A 17,711-nucleotide genomic window follows, 5' to 3' on the forward strand; every position below is an offset into this window, starting at 1 on the left:
AAATGACACAAAATAAGATAAAATAAATAAATAAATAAATGAATAAAATAAAAATAAAAATAAAACAAAACATGTTAAAACAAGTTGATAAAACAAGTTGAGTGAACCCCTCAAAGAGTGCCAAAGGCTTTAGCAAATAAATATGTTATAATAAGAGTTTTAAACTGAGAAAGAAGAGGCCTGCCTAACATACAAGGGCAGATCATTCCATAACTTTGGAGCGGCTACAGCAAACCCACGGTCATTCAGAGATTTAAAAACAAAAATATTCACCAAGTTTCACAGAGAAAGTTCGCTGTGCCAAATAGGATCTGAACCACTGCAGTCCAGTACTCCTAACACTCCTAAAGAAAACTCTTATGATCCACTTTATCAAAGGCAGCAGTTAAATGTAAAAGCACGATAATAACAGTCACCTGAGTCAGTTACTAAAAACACATCATTAAAAACTCTTAGAAGGGCAGATTCTGTACTATGCAAAACTTTAAAACCAGATTGAAAAACTTCTAAAATACTGTGTTCTTCTAACAAGGACATTAATTGCTTGTAATCTGGCTTTTCATTCATTTTTTAGATCAAAGGCAGTTTGGAGATAAGCCTGTAATTTGCAGTAATATCAGGATCAAGAGCAGGTTTTTGAGTAGAGGCTGAATCAATGCATGTTTAAGATTCACGGGTACAACACCAGAGGAAAAACTACTATTTACAATGGATTGCACAAATGGTGCTGTAGTGAGGAAAACATCTTTGAAAAATCGAGGAGGGAGAGCATCATAAGAGGAACCTGAGAGCTTCAGGTGAAAGACCAACTCCTGCAGGCAAAGCAAAGAAACTGGTGCAAACCTGTCAAAGTCAACAGAGCTATGGACAGGGATAGAAGGGTCGAGAACGGAATAGGAAATCTGCGCTTTCACCGATGATTTTCACAAATTTCCTGAGAGGACTCGACACCAACAGTCTGTGGAGCATGAGGCTTACAGGAGTTTGCCTGAATAACAGCAGCAAAATGTTTTCTCTTAGCATCTTTAAAAGTTCCAGTAATACTGTAATATTTGGTATGACACCTGAAGTTGATTCTTCTTCCATTTACGTTCAGCTCTCCTAAACTTTCTTCTGGCAGCAAGAAAGGAAGGGAAACCTCAAACAAGACAGGCTTATGATCCTACCATACAACATCACAAAACCTTTAAGTTAGAGGTAAACCGTGAGTCAAATCAAGATCCAACGTGTGCCCACATTTTTGTGTAGGCACAGACACAGGTTGCACAAAATCAAAAGAATAAATAGGATTTAAAAACGTCCATCACAGTACGTCAAGCAGAATCCACAACACATACAGCTGGTCGAGGTGCTAGTGCAGATGGTGGCAGACCTGGTGATGATGCAGTGTTAGCAGGTGGTGGTGCATCAGCAGAGACACTGCAGGAGGAGACTGAGTGCCAGAGGCAGGTCTTGGAAAACCTCTTTGCTTGGCCTGGGTCTTGGCCTGCACCGCCGCTGCTGGATGAGAGAGAGGGGTGATCTCCAGTCTTTTTTAGTCTTTTTAAGCCATGGTCGAGGCATGCTGGTGGCCTATGACTGAATGGATCATACGGCTGCTGCTCGTCTTATTGCGAGAGTTACAGACGGAAGGCTCAGCCTGCTGCAAGAATCACAGGGAAGTTTTGGGCAAGCTATGGTGGAGTCACGCTCTACAAAGATGCCACAAATCCTGGTTTGATCAGGGTCACTGCTGGAGGCAGAGTGGGTGGAGATAAGGTGTCTAGATGGGGACAGCCACAAAAAATTTTCTTCATTTGTGGATAATGGCTCTTACTGTGGTTCGCTGGAGTCCGAAGCCTTTGAAATATCTTATGTAACCCTTTGTAGACTGACTGATAGATGTCAATGACATTTTTTCTCAGCTGTTCTTGAGTTTCGTTGAACCATCACATGATGCTGCTTTTTGGGACTTTTTAGCCTGCTTCAGGTTCTATTTAAGAGATTTGACAGTAATCAGGCCTGAGTGTGGTTAGTGATTATTAGGGGTTATACTGGGTCAGAAGTTGTCCACAGTGGGCATGGTCAGGGGGCTCAAATGGAGAAATGGTGGAATAGAGATGATCCATTTCATCCTCTGAAGAATTGAGTCTGGGGTAGTGACGATCCTGCTCTGCTGGTTGGGGTGAGATTTCATCATACTTGGAACCAAAAAAAAGAGAGAAATAACAATTTGAGACGTTATTATTGTTGAACTTATTGCTGATCTTTCAGTGCAGAGCTCAGCTGTAGAGAGGATTAACACAAAGTAGAATCACTCATAGCTCATATATAATAGCTCAGCTGTATGAGGTGGTATGTTAATAAAATGTTTAAAATCATTTACAAGGAAATTTTTACAGATTCATGACCTCCACCGTGAAGTACAGGACGTGGAGTATTTGGTACAAAATATTACTGTCAGCAGAACAAAATCACTGCCTACTAAAACAAGAGAAGAAAACCAGAAATCAACAATTCTGATTTTAATGATTTGGACATCTATTTTAAAATGAAGCTGCTCTCCTAGCTGGTGTGAAAGAAGCATGATAGATGATGCTGATGTTTTATGTTATAGTACAGTTTTATATATATGTATACATATGTGTTTTTCTTTACCAGGTGCGAGTCATCAGGAGTTTCATGTCTTGAAGGTTTGTGAGAATTACTCTTTTTTCTGGTTTGTAAAAAGAAAGTGAATACAAAGATGAACACGTGGTTAGTCTGAGAATTTGAGACTGAATCTGATTGAGCCGAGAGAGAAAAAAGAGCTCATCCTCACCTCCTCCACCAAAAGACAGTGAGAAGTATTAAAAGGAGCAGAGCTGCAGAAACTCCTGCAGCTGCTGGTGTCCACATTCCTGTGATACTTTGGACAGTGAGAGTCTTTGGAGCAGAGCTGATATCTTTGTTGCTTTTCACAGCACAGGAGTAGTTTCCTGCATCCTCCCTGCTGACTGGGTCTAGGATCAGATGTTTGTTCTGGTTCTCTCTCGGGGTCAGAGGTCGACTGTTCAAGTACCAAATGTAGTTTGTGTTGTCAGTCAGAGGACAGCTGGTACTGCAGGTCAGTGTGACTCTCTGACCCTCTGTCACCACTGCAGAAGGACTCATCTTCACTCTCAGCTCTGAAACACCCAGACTGGTCAGTAAAGGTAAAACATACAATCATGTGAAAAAGAAACTTTCAATTGTAGGATTTTATGAATTAGGAAAAAATAGAAAACCAAATAGATCTTGTTCTCAGCAGGTCTTGAAATAAGGTAAATACAACTACAGATGAACAATCCAAGACGACCTGTTACACCATGCAATTATTTATGTAATAAATATTGAGCAGACCTCAACTAAAGACACCTGTACTGCTTATGAGGACTTAAGAGGCTAAGAACCAAGCAGATGACCAAGGTAACATCAGCAAGTGGGATCACTTCAATAAAAACAGAGGTTTTAGCAGTTTGCAGGCCTGGAGCCTTCAGTTTGTGAGTTAACACAATGACGAGGAGGAAAAGATATCAGCAAGACCATTTCCAGATGATGTAAAAATTTGTATATTTATATGTATTCATGTCCATGTGCCCACCTGTGTCTGTGTGTATTCATCTCTTTTCTATATATATATATGGATTTTTAAAAAATCTTTTTATATCATTTATTTTAATTATTTCATTTATTTTGACAACGTTGTCCCTCTGTTCAGCACGTTGGCTGACACTTGGTATCTTTTAAATGTGCTATACAAATAAAGGTGACTTGACTTGACAGACAGTTTGCCCTCATTCTACAGTGAGAATGATTCTTCAGATGTGGAAAACCTTCAAAAAATCTGCAATCTGCAATGCTCAGAGAAACTGCAAAAAACCACAGAGTCACATCTAGCATGTCAAAGGTTAACGTTTATGATGCCATATTTAGAAAAAAACTGAAATAGGAGGGATTAACAAGATCAAACCTCTTCTCAGGTCATGTTTATCATGTTTATTACATTATGCCCTGATACACAAAACATTAGACCTTTAAAAAGGCTGTACTCTCCAACCTACACAACTGCATTTTAAAGGTACTATTTACAAACATAAGGTTAGTTGTCAGTTTCCCAAAACAACCATGTCAATATTAAAAAGTGGCTCAGATAATTTTTTTCTTTTTCAAAGCATGAAAAACTAATTAAGATTTTAAATGGATAACAGAACGCAGCTTTAACTTATTTGTAGGATTTGGTAGACTTTTCTCTCATCATATTAATATTATAATATCACTCACCAGCAGTGTTGGGACTAACAGTAACTAAGTTATTATTGTGGTAACGAGCACGGTAACTAGTTATTATGCCAAAATCAGGAACGCGTTAGTCGTTACTGGGATTTAGATAGGGTCGTTACTCGTTACTTCGTGTGGTGGCTATCGCAGAGCTTTCACAGATTCATTAACATTAGCAAGTGGTGGAGGCAGCAGGTGGATGAGGGAAAGGGGAGGCAGGAGGTGGAGCAGAGACCCGAGGCAGCCGCTGGTTCGAGTGTCAGGTGAACTGAACTTCAGGTAAGAAGTTATGACCTGCAGTCTATCTGAGTCAGATATAAACCAAGTTTAGGTGGAGTTTATTTTCTTTATTCTGACTTTTTCCGTACTGCGTACTAGCTAGCATGACGGAGTTTCTATACAGCTGGGTGGGTGCTATGAAGATGTTGAACTTTATTTTGTTCATAAGGTTAATTATTAGAGTTTCCAACCATCCCGTAAAAAACAGAATCGTCTCGTATTCAGAGAAAATATTACGCGTTTCGTAATGAGGTGAAAAGACACACAGTTTGTCCTGGACTTCAGCTACAATAAAAAAGACACAACGCTGGAGTTATTCTGTGTCTTTGCTGCACAGCTGCCTCTTCTTCTCTCATTCTCCCCTCCCTCTCCTGTTTCTACTTCAATCATGAAACTGATCAATGATCAGCTGATCGGCTTTTCTGACGCAAGTCCCGTCTCTCGTGTTTGTTTATCGCCCACTTTGCGCCAGAAAGAAACCAGCCGATGTCGCGTTAAACAACAGCAGCACGTTTAAGCTTGATCAGCTGTTGTTAGAATTTATTTAACATTAATTTCTAATATCAGCCGATGTTTGCTGGAGTCACAGCTGTAAACCTGCTGGTCACATGTCGGTTTGGTTATCTGGTGAGAGGAAAACATGAAGATGAAACCAGGAGATGTCCTTACTGAATCATCAGAGCTGTGATGGAGAAACAGGTTTACCTTTTAGGTGACATGAATGAGTTGAAGGGAAGTTATGAACTGTTTCTGAGAGACAGATAACCCCAGGATCCTTTTTCTACGTAGCTGACAGCTGGTAACTGTGCAGGGGCGGATCTAACAAAGTGTTGCCAGGGGGGCAGGTAGGGCATTAACAGGGAGAGGTGGGCACAAGGAAATACTTTTCTTTGTTATGTCATTTAAAATGTCTCGCTTTTAAAAAATAATTATCTGAATCTTACAACAAACGATTGATAGATTGATACATATATACCATCAGAACAGTGTACATCACTGTCACAACAGTGTTTGTTTTCATTCAAAGGCTTTATGATTTTTCCTATAATGGTGGGCCGGTCTCTAGTCAAAATGCCCGGGACGATTTTTTGTCCCAGTCCAGCCCTGTATGCAGCTCATCTGCAGTCTGGTGATACCCACATCTTCCTATTCAGAAGGCAGAATTTCAGAGTACAATCAAAGCATCACGACTGCAGTTTTTGTGTTGGATGTAAAAAGCGCACATGATGCTGTGACGTAGGCTAGAATCATGGCCGCGGTACACGACGGTCCAGGCGTGGGATTTCTCTTGTGGAAATATGCACATTATTATTATTTTTTCTATTGGTAGGTGGAACAGTGCACTTGTTGCAAGTAAGCAAGCTAGAAGACTGGCAAAGTTATGGAAGCAACACATTAACAAGAGAATTCTGAGTAAAACCAAAGTTACTTTCCCTAGTAACTAGTTACTTTGAAAGTAACGAGTAACTTGAAGTAACTGAGTTACTTTTGATAGAAGTAACTAGTAATGTAACTAAGTTACTAATTTAAAGTAACTTACCCAACACTGTTCACCAGAACATGAGACACATAAAGAATCTACAGAGTAAATATAGAGTGTCTAAATCTGGCAGTGTCAGAAATTAATTTGCGTAATTTGGTATAAAGATCTGGAGACGTTTGGTGACTCCATCATGGATGCTGTTGTGGATGGTTCTGCTCCGGTAACCAAAACCTACCTGTGGCAGCAAGTGATCCAAGGGCCAGAAATGTAAAATGTTACTGTACATGTGACAGCTGTTACATAATTTGAGGACATTTTAGGTACCTGAACACTGAGTGAAACAAGCTGTAATTACCTGTGACAATCAGAGTAACTCCAGGAAAATCAGACTGTTTCACTTCTTCATTTTCTGTTGTGATGGTGAACCTGTATTCTGCTGAGTCATCTCTCTTCAGCTTCTTTAATCTGAGGATGTGTTGGTTCTTCATGCTGTCATCATACTCCACATGATCTGCATCCTCAGTCAGCTGTTCAGCTTCTCTCTTGACTTTATACCAACATTTAGACTGTATCTGCTCGTAGTTAGGATGTGAGTATTTACTGGAGATGTTGACTGAAGAACCTTCCAGAGCACAGAGTCTGCTGTGGACATAATTCAGCGTCCAGCAGGAATCATTTACACCTGAAATATGGATGGAATAGAGAAGAGATATTTTAACTTAATTACTGAAATCAGTTTATGTCTATCACACATTTAAACGCAACAGATGTTGACCAACGTACTGCACAACAAGTAAAAATAATTTTAAACTATACCAATAATTACTAATACTAATAATAAAAAAAACTAGATACTTTTTAAAAATAATAAGAATTGTGATGTGATCACCAACATTTTAAAACTGATCCTGAACTTTACAGGAAACCAGTGTGATGATTAGTCTTAATTGCAAGAAGTGGTGGTAATACTTTGTAAGTGGAGAGACAATAGGTTTACTCACAGACGTCAGCAGAGCGCACATCCTCAAGACCTTTCACAGCACAAGACAAACTGTCTGGATGAGAGCTGGAAACTAGAATCTGTTTTCCCTCCTGCACTTTAGGCTTTCTGGTCTCATACCACACAAAGGAAATCAGAGGGTCAGTCAGAAAACAGCTGCTGTTACAGGTCAGTCTGATGTGATCTCTGTGTTCAGCAGGAGTCCTCTGGATATGAATTTCTGTTGGGAGATGATAAACACATTTTCCATCAGTTCATCTCTGTCATGTCAAATAAATTAACAAATAAAAATGAAGTTTCAAAGTGCAGTTTGTCCAGAACTTCACCTCTGGGATATGTGATGGAGCAGGACTCGTCCACTGATGTCTGCTGAGAAGAACACATTCTGCCTTTAGCATAGGTCACACTGAAGCAGGTCTCTGTGATGGAACCTGAGAAAAACCAACAACTTTCAGTAAATTCATTAGAGTCTGAAGAGTAAAGTGTTTGTGTTTAACATCTCATAACATGATGAGGAGGTGTCCATCATGACTCACCCACAGAGACTTCAGGGGCTCTGAGATGCTCGTAGCCTTTGACAGCACAGGAGTATGTGACTGCTTCCTCACTGCTGAGCAGCTCTTGGTACCAGGGAGACCAGTCCTCATAGAGAAACTCTCTGTTCTTGTACCAGATGTAGGCTGCAGGCTTTTCAGTCAGAGGACAGCTGCTGCTGCACATCAGTGTTACTGTCTGTGCCTCTGTGGCAGGAATCACCTTTACCTGCAGCTCTGAGAGGTCACATGACCAACATGGATACACGGATCATTCATAAACTCATTCATTTGTAATGCATTTGTAAAAAGAACTTTACCTGTAACTTGGAGATGAATTCCACTCTGTTGGCACTTTGATCTGTCAGCAGTTTTAATGCAGCAGTAAAACTCTGCATCTCTCTCTGTCAGATTATTGATTGTTAGAGTGAAATTACTCTCTGCTGACATGCTGTACTTTACATGTGTTTCATCTGTAGTGAACATTATCTTGGAGACAGTATCGTGTCCAGTGTACCAGCTATTTCTTGCAGTGGGATGTTGATGTGAGCAGGGCAGATTCACTGATGAACCTTTCAAGGCACAGATGCTGTTTGGTTTTCCCTGAACACCTTTAACACAACATGTGATTAGAAAACATGGTGAACATTTATGCTAACTTTCTTTTCTGTGCTAATCTGTGATGACAACATGTTACTGTGAAGGATCACAATCTGGTGCTTTGATACACTTGACAGTTCAGAACAGTAAAAGTACAAATCCTGTTAACTGTCAATTTTCTGTTTTCTAAAATCATTTTGTAACTTTCTGCAGGTTTGACACTAAAACTCCTGCCTTCCAGAAACAGCATCACAGTCATCATGAGGAGGAGAAACAAATTATTCCTACCTGAGAGACACAGAATGAAACCCATGAACAAACATCCAGCTTCTGCCAACAACATGGCTGTTGTAGATTTTCACTTCTAATGAGAAAGTTGATGGATGATGATTATAAAGAGCCGATCACTGCTGCTCTCAGAGTTTCAGAAATATAATATAATTTTAATATAATAAAAATCAACATCTGTCTAACAGGAACGACTGCCTTGTGTGAGTGTGTCAGCAGACAAACTGCATTCAGCTTTAACACCATCACTTCCTCATTTACTTTTTTTCCCCTCCACAAAGAGCCCTCTAGTGAAGAATCGAGACATTGCAGGAGCAAATCTTCAAATATACCTTTGCATTTGCTCCTTATCACCATTGATGGCTTTATCATTGTTTCACTTCAAGGATTCCAATTTACACATTTTATTATATTGTTTTCAAATACCCGCTAGTGTTGATCCTTTCAGTGCTTTTTTGTGGTTAAAAAAAGTTGCACATTACCCATAAAAAGCTCAGTGAAGTGCAGTCTGTTTTCACGATGATCATCCTCCTCTACTTACTGAACTGAGATGTTTTCATGCTTGACATCAGGGTTAATCTGCAGAGACAAGACAGTTATTATAAATTCATAAATTAAATTACATCAAATGATTTGGATGATTCACTTTGCAGATTCAAGATTCTTTATTTGTCACATGCATAGTTGTACGAGTTCAACACGCAGTGAAATAAATTGTGTCCTGAAACGCTCCCCGATTAAAGAGGGCATTATATACACTAAGTAAGTAAATATACATTAAGTTAATTTAATAAAGCAATCTGGAAATGTTTAATTAAAAGTCTGAAAATGTACATTGTGTGAGTGGAATGTTAAAGTGTCTTGTGGCATATTAGCACTGCAATGTATTGACAGAGCAGTGCAGGTGATGTAAACAAGTGCCTAGAGTGATGTAAACAGAGTAATACAACAGAGTGACCAGAGTAGTGCAAACTGTAATGTATAAGGTAATATACACAATAGTGAGGCCAAGAAGAGTCAGACATGATATGAGATGACTATGAGATGATAATTTTTGGAGGTGTTGGTGATAAAACTGTTTTCTGCATTTATGATGGAAACAAACTTCTGTGATGAAGAAGATTCTCCAGGTTCAGCCGTAGTGATCTGTAAACACACTGTAAACACACTGTAAACACACTGTAGGAAATGATCAGTGAACATAGTACATGAATATTGTATAAATACATGTGACTGTTTCAGTTTTTGGTGTTCAGTGTTTTTTTTTTTAAGTAACTCATTTTTGCTCAAATCAGTGAGATGAGGTTGTGAAGAATGATCAAGTGTAATGATGTAAAGCTTATTCTGCTGTGATGATGAGACCTGTGTTTTGGGGAAACCAAGAAGAAGGTGAGCAGAGATCAGTGAATGAGTCCTGCTCCATCACAGCAGACGTCTCCGAGTAAGACAGAGATCTGTTTATTTTAGTCAAGTTTTTTTCATACAGGGCACTGAATCAACTTTAAAATTTCCCATTTAAATTTCCAGTGTTCAGGATAATAACTGCTGGAGAGTGAATTAAATCAGCAGGACGCTCTGATTTTCAGTCTAATGATGGAGTAAAACGATGGAGAAAAGTTAAAGTGGAAGATAAAAACCTGAGATTGTTCAATGTATAACTTTAGTTCCTTGCTCAGCTTTCCTTGACTGGTTTGTTAGTTCCGTGTTTTGATCCCTTTCTGTTCCTTCAGTCTTGTCCCCGTGTCCTGTCTTCACTCGGAGTGTCCTGTCTTCATGTCATCTTTCTTATTTTCCCGTTTAGTTGTGTCACGTTGATCTTGCCTCCTTTAGTCATGTCTCTCTTCCTGTTTTATTTTAATGATCGTTGTACTTTCTTGTCTTCAGTTTTACTTCCTCAGATCACGATGTTGGTTATTCTCAGCTCCATTCCCACCTGTTTCCTCCCCCTTTGTTATCTCATGACTGTTTATTTTGAGTCTCAACAAACAGTATCTATCTAAGATACTGTTTGTTGAGACTCAAAACATGCAAGTAAATCAGTTCAACTCTGTGACCTGTGAATAAAAACCTTTAAATGCTGTTTTGAGACTTTGACATCAAATGGTTTAATACTTTTATCAAAACTTTCTCACTTTGTAAAAAAGTGTGCCTCATGTGGAGTTCAGAGTTCAGACAGAAACATTAAATGTGAAGGATTTATGTGAAACTTTACAAAAACACAACTTCTGAAATAGAGAAAAGCAAAATAATATATGCATCAGAAAACAGGAGAGCAAAAACAAAATGAGAACGTAGCACCAACTACTGTACAATACATCACAGCAGCACTGCAACACTCACCGGCCAATTTATTAGGCATGCCTGTCCAGCTGCTTGTTAAGACAAATATTTAATCAGACAATCAGATCAGTGCATTCAGACATCGACAGCAGACATTATTAAGATGAAACTGCTCAAACTCAGTTCAAGATAGTGAGTCACTGTATTTCCTTTGTATTTCATACATAGGAAATGTTTTTTAGGGTTAACACGGTTATGAAATAAGGGCATCCCACAATAAATCATTCATTGTAACAGCTGTCAACAACTGTGCTGTGTCCTGTAATGTTAGATACCAAACTGCACCAGTAGAGGGTGGTGTCATAAAAGAGAGAAGGAAAACGACGTCAGGAGATAGTTAAGATGGCGGACTGATAAACAGACATGTAACACCCTGCTGCATTCAGTCATGTAGGTTTATGGGCTGCATTCATTAACAGGCACTTGTTCCTTGCTGAGGACTTGTTTCATTATCAGCCAACACTACAAACTGACCATTTTTCTTCTGATTAGATTGTTGAGTTTCTGGTGAGCTCCTCAGGTTGTACTCTGACATGGCTGCAGGGTATTGGATATGTGGCTGTTGAACACAGCATCTCTCTCAAACTTTCACAGTAGAGTAAGTCTGTAAGTCTGTGTCTGCTGGAGTGACACCAGATGCTCCGTCAGAGCTGAAGCTGACAGCAGCATAATGAGAACACTCCTGTTGTCTGGGCTGATCTGACTGTACGGTGGAACAAAGAGGCTTGAAGTAGACTCTGCTGTAGTAGACTTCATCCTCCTGCTTTGGTTGTGTTGAGATGTCATTAACAGGACCAAGGCTGAGCTGATGGAGACAAACAGCATTAATTTATACTGTACTTTGAACTTGACTCCTTTTACTGTATGTTGGGAAAAATGAAATGACCACTGGAAAGTTAAGACAGTCCACAAACTCTAATCTTTACCTGTTCAATTTGGTCAGACCTTTCAGTTGTTGGAGGCTGAGCAGAACTTCTCTTTTTCCTGGTTGAAGTGAATGAACTGAAATTAGTGACTTCAGAGCAGAGATTGAATGTACTGCTGTGAACCAACACTTACCTAACACACCAGCAGACAATGAGAAGTATTATAACCAGCAGAGCTGCAGAAACTCCTGCAGCTGCTGGTGTCCATGTTCCTGTGATACTTTGGACAGTGAGAGTCTTTGGAGCAGAGCTGATATCTTTGTTGGTTTTCACAGCACAGGAGTAGCTTCCTGCATCCTCCTTGCTGACTGGGTCTAGGATCAGATGTTTGTTCTGGTTCTCTCTCGGGGTCAGAGGTCGACTGTTCAAGTACCAAATGTAGTTTGTGTTGTCAGCCAGAGGACAGCTGGTACTGCAGGTCAGTGTGACTCTCTGACCCTCTGTCACCACTGCAGAAGGACTTAACTTCACTCTCAGCTCTGAAAGAGGAACATTGGCAGTCTTATGTGTAACGTATTGTTGTAAACACAAAACATTTTTCAGTAACTCAGTAATGTAATGTGTTACTGTACTAAATTCACTAATCACATTATACAATATACAATTATGTCATTACTTGCATTGCAAAGGTTTTTTCTGTTATCTGCACACCGGGTGGAAAGAAAGAAGAAAAATTTTCCTTCCTGCTACAATCAGCTGATTTCAGTTTGTGTGCAGGATTAGGAAAAAGGTGGAGCGGTCTAAAGCCTCTCAAGATTGTAGGCAAAGACATTACTTTTATCTTTATTGCACGTAAAGACAAGAGCGCGATGATAAAGTGGAAACTGCATCTAGAACAAAAAAACAACTGCGTTATGTTGCTAACACAACTTTGGATCTATGCAAACATCTGCACCGACTGAGTGAATGCTGACTCCAGCCCAGCAGCCTGATCTTCAACAGGTAACAGAGGCAGTGATGAGCAGACAGGCTGCAGCCTTTGTTTCTACCTGTTTATGTTTCTAAAGTAGAATCACTCTGGATCAATTTAAAGTTTTTTGTGCCAGTTTTCGTCTTTGCTTTGTGTTTGCAGATTTGTGTCCATTACAAAATAGTAATGAGAAAGATCCTATGTGTCTTCATTAGAACAGGGATTTGTGTTGGCGTGTGGGACTTTAACCAAAGGTATATACTGTTAACCAATAAATAATGGACAGTGCCAAAAGGTTGATTCTGGTCATCTGGACGTAGCGTTTTCAGTGGCAGAAACGTTTCATCACTCCAAGTGACTTCTTCAGTCTCAGCTGACTGCAGGTTTCCCCAACGTTATAAACAGTACATTTGCATAATGACTGAAACTAGGTCAGTTCCTTGATCATTAACATGCAAATTAATATGCCATGAAAACGCTACATCCAGATGAACAGAATCAAGCTTTTGGGATTGACTCACCTGGATGATTGAGCATTAAGACAGATAATTGACAATGTTTTTCAGTTTTAATTTACAGAATAATGAGAAAGCAATGCAGTGAGCAGTGTAACAAATCCCTTTCTTTGGTGAGTAATTGAGTGACGTACTGCATTACTTTTAAAAGAAGTAATGTGCCATATATTCTTTTTTTGAGTAATGATACCAGCACTGATCAAAAACATTTAATCTCAGAGTAAATCTCCTCTGTGACTCACACACTAAACATGGACTTTGACTAAAGCTTTACAACAAACGGGTGCTTTAGTCCTCCTGTTCAGTGAAGAAAAGTATTTATTAAAGAAGTGTATTTCACTAGTCCACAACTTATGTCTGACACTATAAGTACTTTTACAGATAAGAGGTTTTCCGCAGTTTTTGTCATTTTGAATGCAAGCATGTATATTGTAGTGCAGGCCAACATACCCAACAGTATACAATACTTGAAATGACCTGAATACAAAAAAGCTCACAGATAAAAAATGTTAATTTACTGCATATTTATGCATTTTATGTGAATAAAACACTGTGAAGATCATCATTTTTTCTCCTTTTTTGTATCTTGGAGTTAGAATTAAGTAATTAATTAGAATTAATTTACATTTAGACTTTCAAAGCCCGAAATGCAGGAATTTGTGTGGAGTATTTTAACATAGTGGTAAGGCTGTTTTAGATGAAGGCTTTGAATATTTCTTCCATCTCTGCTCCTGTTCAGACATTAATGAGTAAAGTCTGCTGAGTGAGGAGTTTAGATTTACCTGTAACAATCAAAAAGACTCCAGGCAGATCAGACTGTGTCCATCCTTCATGATCTCTGTTTAATCTGAATGTGTATCCTCCTGAGTCATTCTTCTTCAGGTTGTTGATGGTCAGGATGTGTTGGTTCTTCATGTTGTCCTGATACTCCACACGACCTGCAGCCTCAATCAGCTCTTCAACTTCCACTTTATCTTTTCTCCATTTTTTACTCCAACATTTAAACTCTGGCTTCATGTCATCAGGATGTGAGTATTCACTTGTGATGTTCACTGAAGATCCTTCCAAAGCACAGATTCTCCTGCTGACATAATTCACTCTCCAGCAGTTTTTATCCTGAACACCTGAAATATACAGTGGGGCAAAAAAGTATTTAGTCAGCCACCGATTGTGCAAGTTCCCCCACTTAAAATGATGACAGAGGTCAGTAATTTGCACCAGAGGTACACTTCAACTGTGAGAGACAGAATGTGAAAAAAAAATCCATGAATTCACATGGTAGGATTTGTAAAGAATTTATTCGTAAATCAGGGTGGAAAATAAGTATTTGGTCACCTCAAACAAGGAAAATCCCTGGCTCTCACAGACCTGTAACGTCTTCTGTAAGAAGCTTTTCTGTCCCCCACTCGTTACCTGTATGAATGGCACCTGTTTGACCTCATCATCTGTATAAAAGACACCTGTCCACAGCCTCAACCAGTCAGACTCCAAACTCCGCCATGGCCAAGACCAAAGAGCTTTCGAAGGACACCAGGAAAAGAATTGTAGACCTGCACCAGACTGGGAAGAGTGAATCTACAATAGGCAAGCAGCTTGGTGTGAAAAAATCAACTGTGGGAGCGATCATCAGAAAATGGAAGACATACAAGACCACTGATAATCTCCCTCGATCTGGGGCTCCACGCAAGATCTCATCCCGTGGGGTCAAAATGATCATGAGAACGGTGAGCAAAGATCCCAGAACCACACGGGGGGACCTGGTGAATGACCTGCAGAGAGCTGGGACCAAAGTAACAAAGGTCACCATCAGTAACACACTACAACGGCAGGGAATCAAATCCCGCAGTGCCAGACGTGTTCCGCTGCTGAAGCCAGTGCATGTCCAGGCCCGTCTGAAGTTTGCCAGAGAGCACATGGATGATACAGCAGAGGATTGGGAGAATGTCATGTGGTCAGATGAAACCAAAGTAGAACTTTTTGGTATAAACTCAACTCGTCGTGTTTGGAGGAAGAAGAATACTGAGTTGCATCCCAAGAACACCATACCTACTGTGAAGCATGGGGGTGGAAACATCATGCTATGGGGCTGTTTTTCTGCCAAGGGGACAGGACGACTGATCCGTGTTAAGGACAGAATGAATGGGGCCAAGTATCGTGAGATTTTGAGCCAAAACCTCCTTCCATCAGTGAGAACTTTGAAGATGAAACGAGGCTGGGTCTTCCAACATGACAATGATCCAAAACACACCGCCCGGGCAACAAAGGAGTGGCTCCGTAAGAAGCATTTGAAAGTCCTGGAGTGGCCTTGCCAGTCTCCAGACCTCAACCCCATAGAAAATCTGTGGCGGGAGTTGAAAGTCCGTGTTGCTCGGCGACAGCCCCAAAACATCACTGCTCTTGAGAAGATCTGCATGGAGGAATGGGCCAAAATACCAGCTACTGTGTGTGCAAACCTGGTAAAGACCTATAGTAAACGTTTGACCTCTGTTATTGCCAACAAAGGTTATGTTACAAAGTATTGAGTTGTATTTTTGTTATTGACCAAATACTTATTTTCCACCCTGATTTACGAATAAATTCTTTACAAATCCTACCATGTGAATTCATGGATTTTTTTTTTCACATTCTGTCTCTCACAGTTGAAGTGTACCTCTGGTGCAAATTACTGACCTCTGTCATCATTTTAAGTGGGGGAACTTGCACAATCGGTGGCTGACTAAATACTTTTTTGCCCCACTGTAGATGGAAGATTTAAAGTTGTACAAATGATCTTTATGATAATAATAACTGGCAAAATAAACATAGTTCTGTATTACTCACAGACTTCTGCAGACTGAAGATAGGTGTTGCTTTTAACTGCACAAAAGATGTTTGCTTCCCGAGAGTTCCAAAAATTAAGCCAATATTCAGCAACTAAATGTTGATTCTCTCTATAACTTTGTCTATTTCTGTACCACATGTAGGCAGTTTGAGGGTCAGTCAGTGTACAGCTGGTGTTACAGGTCAGTGTGACAGACTCCGCTTTTCCCCCTTGAGTCTTCAATATGTGAACCTCTTTAAAGAGATAATAAATATATTTTCTATAAGTCACTGTGAGATATAAAAATCTTCTTATTATGTTTTTAATAATAATAATAATAATAATATATATATATATATATATATATATATATATATATATATATATATATATTTAGAAATCAATGGAGAGAGTAATTAAAAAAAGTTAAGAGTTTTTTTTCACAAACAGTTTTTCTGTGGAAACTTCACCTCTGGGATATGTGATGGAGCACGGCTCATCTACTGATGTCTGCCTGTAAGAACACATTCTCCCTTTAGCATAGGTCACACTGAAGCAGGTCTCTGTGATGGAACCTGAAACAAAGAAATTATATTGATTGAAATTATTCACCGTATGACCCATTGTGTTTGTTTTGTAGAACAATAAACATCATGACTCACCCACTGAGACTTCAGGGGCTCTGAGATCCTCGTAGCCTTTGACAGCACAGGAGTATGTGACTGCTTCCTCACTGCTGAGCAGCTCTTGGTACCAGGGAGACCAGTCCTCATAGAGAAACTCTCTGTTCTTGTACCAGATGTAGGCTGCAGGCTTTTCAGTCAGAGGACAGCTGCTGCTGCACATCAGTGTTACTGTCTGTCCCTCTGTGGCAGGAATCACCTTTACCTGCAGCTCTGAGAGGATGATGGACAACAACTTATACAATGATGTCATTTGGAAAGTAATCAATGTTAAAGGTTACTGTACCTGCAACAACTTGAAGAGTAATTCTGTTGAGCCAACAGCGTCCTGGACTGTCTGTAGTCTTCATACAGCAGTAAGTGTTTGCATCACTCTCTCTTAGATCATTGATGGTTAAAGTTGGGTTTTTCTCTTCAGACATGTTGTACGTTACACGTTGTCCATCCACAGAGAGCTCACTCTGAACATACTCTGATCCATTCCAGTATGCAGTGAACCATTTTCTGCTTGAGGTCAGATGTTGATGTGAGCAGTGCAGATCCACTGATGAACCTTTGAAAGCACAGATCCTGGTTTCTCCTCCATTAACACCTTTAACAGAAACTTTCATTAACAAAACAGATTGTTTTTTGTTTTACTAACATGAGCATTTATTTTATTCTCTAGTGTAAGAAATCAGCTAAAATTAGTAACTCATTTATAAATCATACGTATAATAATCATATAAACTTTTATACTTTTCTCTGTCAGTATGTAGCACTAAATAATTTATGACTCATACCTGAAATGCACAAAATGAGTCCCAGAAACATGAGTTGAAAATCTGTCAACAACATGATCGCTGTAATCCCACTTTCCAGCAGGAAAAAATATAAATAAAATTAATAAATAATAATAATAATAATAATAATAATAATAATAATAATAATAATAATAATGAATATAAAAAAATAACTGCTATGTTCAAATACAATACAGCACAGAGTGAACGATAGTCAGGGCTGAAACTAGACTGCTCTATCACATTAATGTGGCGATCAAAACTTCCTTCCTCTTTTTCTCTGAGAGCGCGGGC

The 17,711-nt window shown here is 39.4% G+C and overlaps 2 protein-coding genes across 2 annotated transcripts; both read right to left on the bottom strand.

Annotated features, from left to right (window-relative positions):
- Positions 1–2,796: 2,796 nt before the first annotated feature.
- On the bottom strand, positions 2,797–8,516 carry LOC148102457 (uncharacterized). The gene is made up of 7 exons (XM_087842476.1): positions 8,462–8,516; positions 7,894–8,184; positions 7,577–7,810; positions 7,367–7,471; positions 7,042–7,260; positions 6,396–6,722; positions 2,797–3,146 (listed from the first exon to the last, which is right to left on the bottom strand). Exons 1-7 carry the CDS (start codon positions 8,514–8,516, stop codon positions 2,797–2,799), a joined length of 1,581 nt encoding a protein of 526 aa, XP_087698602.1.
- Positions 8,517–11,381: 2,865 nt separating this feature from the next.
- LOC118456113 (B-cell receptor CD22-like) lies at positions 11,382–17,472 on the bottom strand. Its single transcript, XM_087842477.1, has 9 exons — positions 17,418–17,472; positions 16,922–17,227; positions 16,615–16,848; positions 16,423–16,527; positions 15,973–16,206; positions 13,935–14,276; positions 11,861–12,206; positions 11,728–11,785; positions 11,382–11,606 (listed from the first exon to the last, which is right to left on the bottom strand). Exons 1-9 carry the CDS (start codon positions 17,470–17,472, stop codon positions 11,382–11,384), a joined length of 1,905 nt encoding a protein of 634 aa, XP_087698603.1.
- Between the last annotated feature and the right edge of the window lie 239 nt (positions 17,473–17,711).

The sequence above is a fragment of the Neolamprologus brichardi genome, chromosome 6 (genome assembly GCF_056152115.1).
Source record: "Neolamprologus brichardi isolate AB-2024 chromosome 6, ASM5615211v1, whole genome shotgun sequence".
Classification (NCBI taxonomy): Eukaryota; Metazoa; Chordata; class Actinopteri; order Cichliformes; family Cichlidae; genus Neolamprologus; species Neolamprologus brichardi.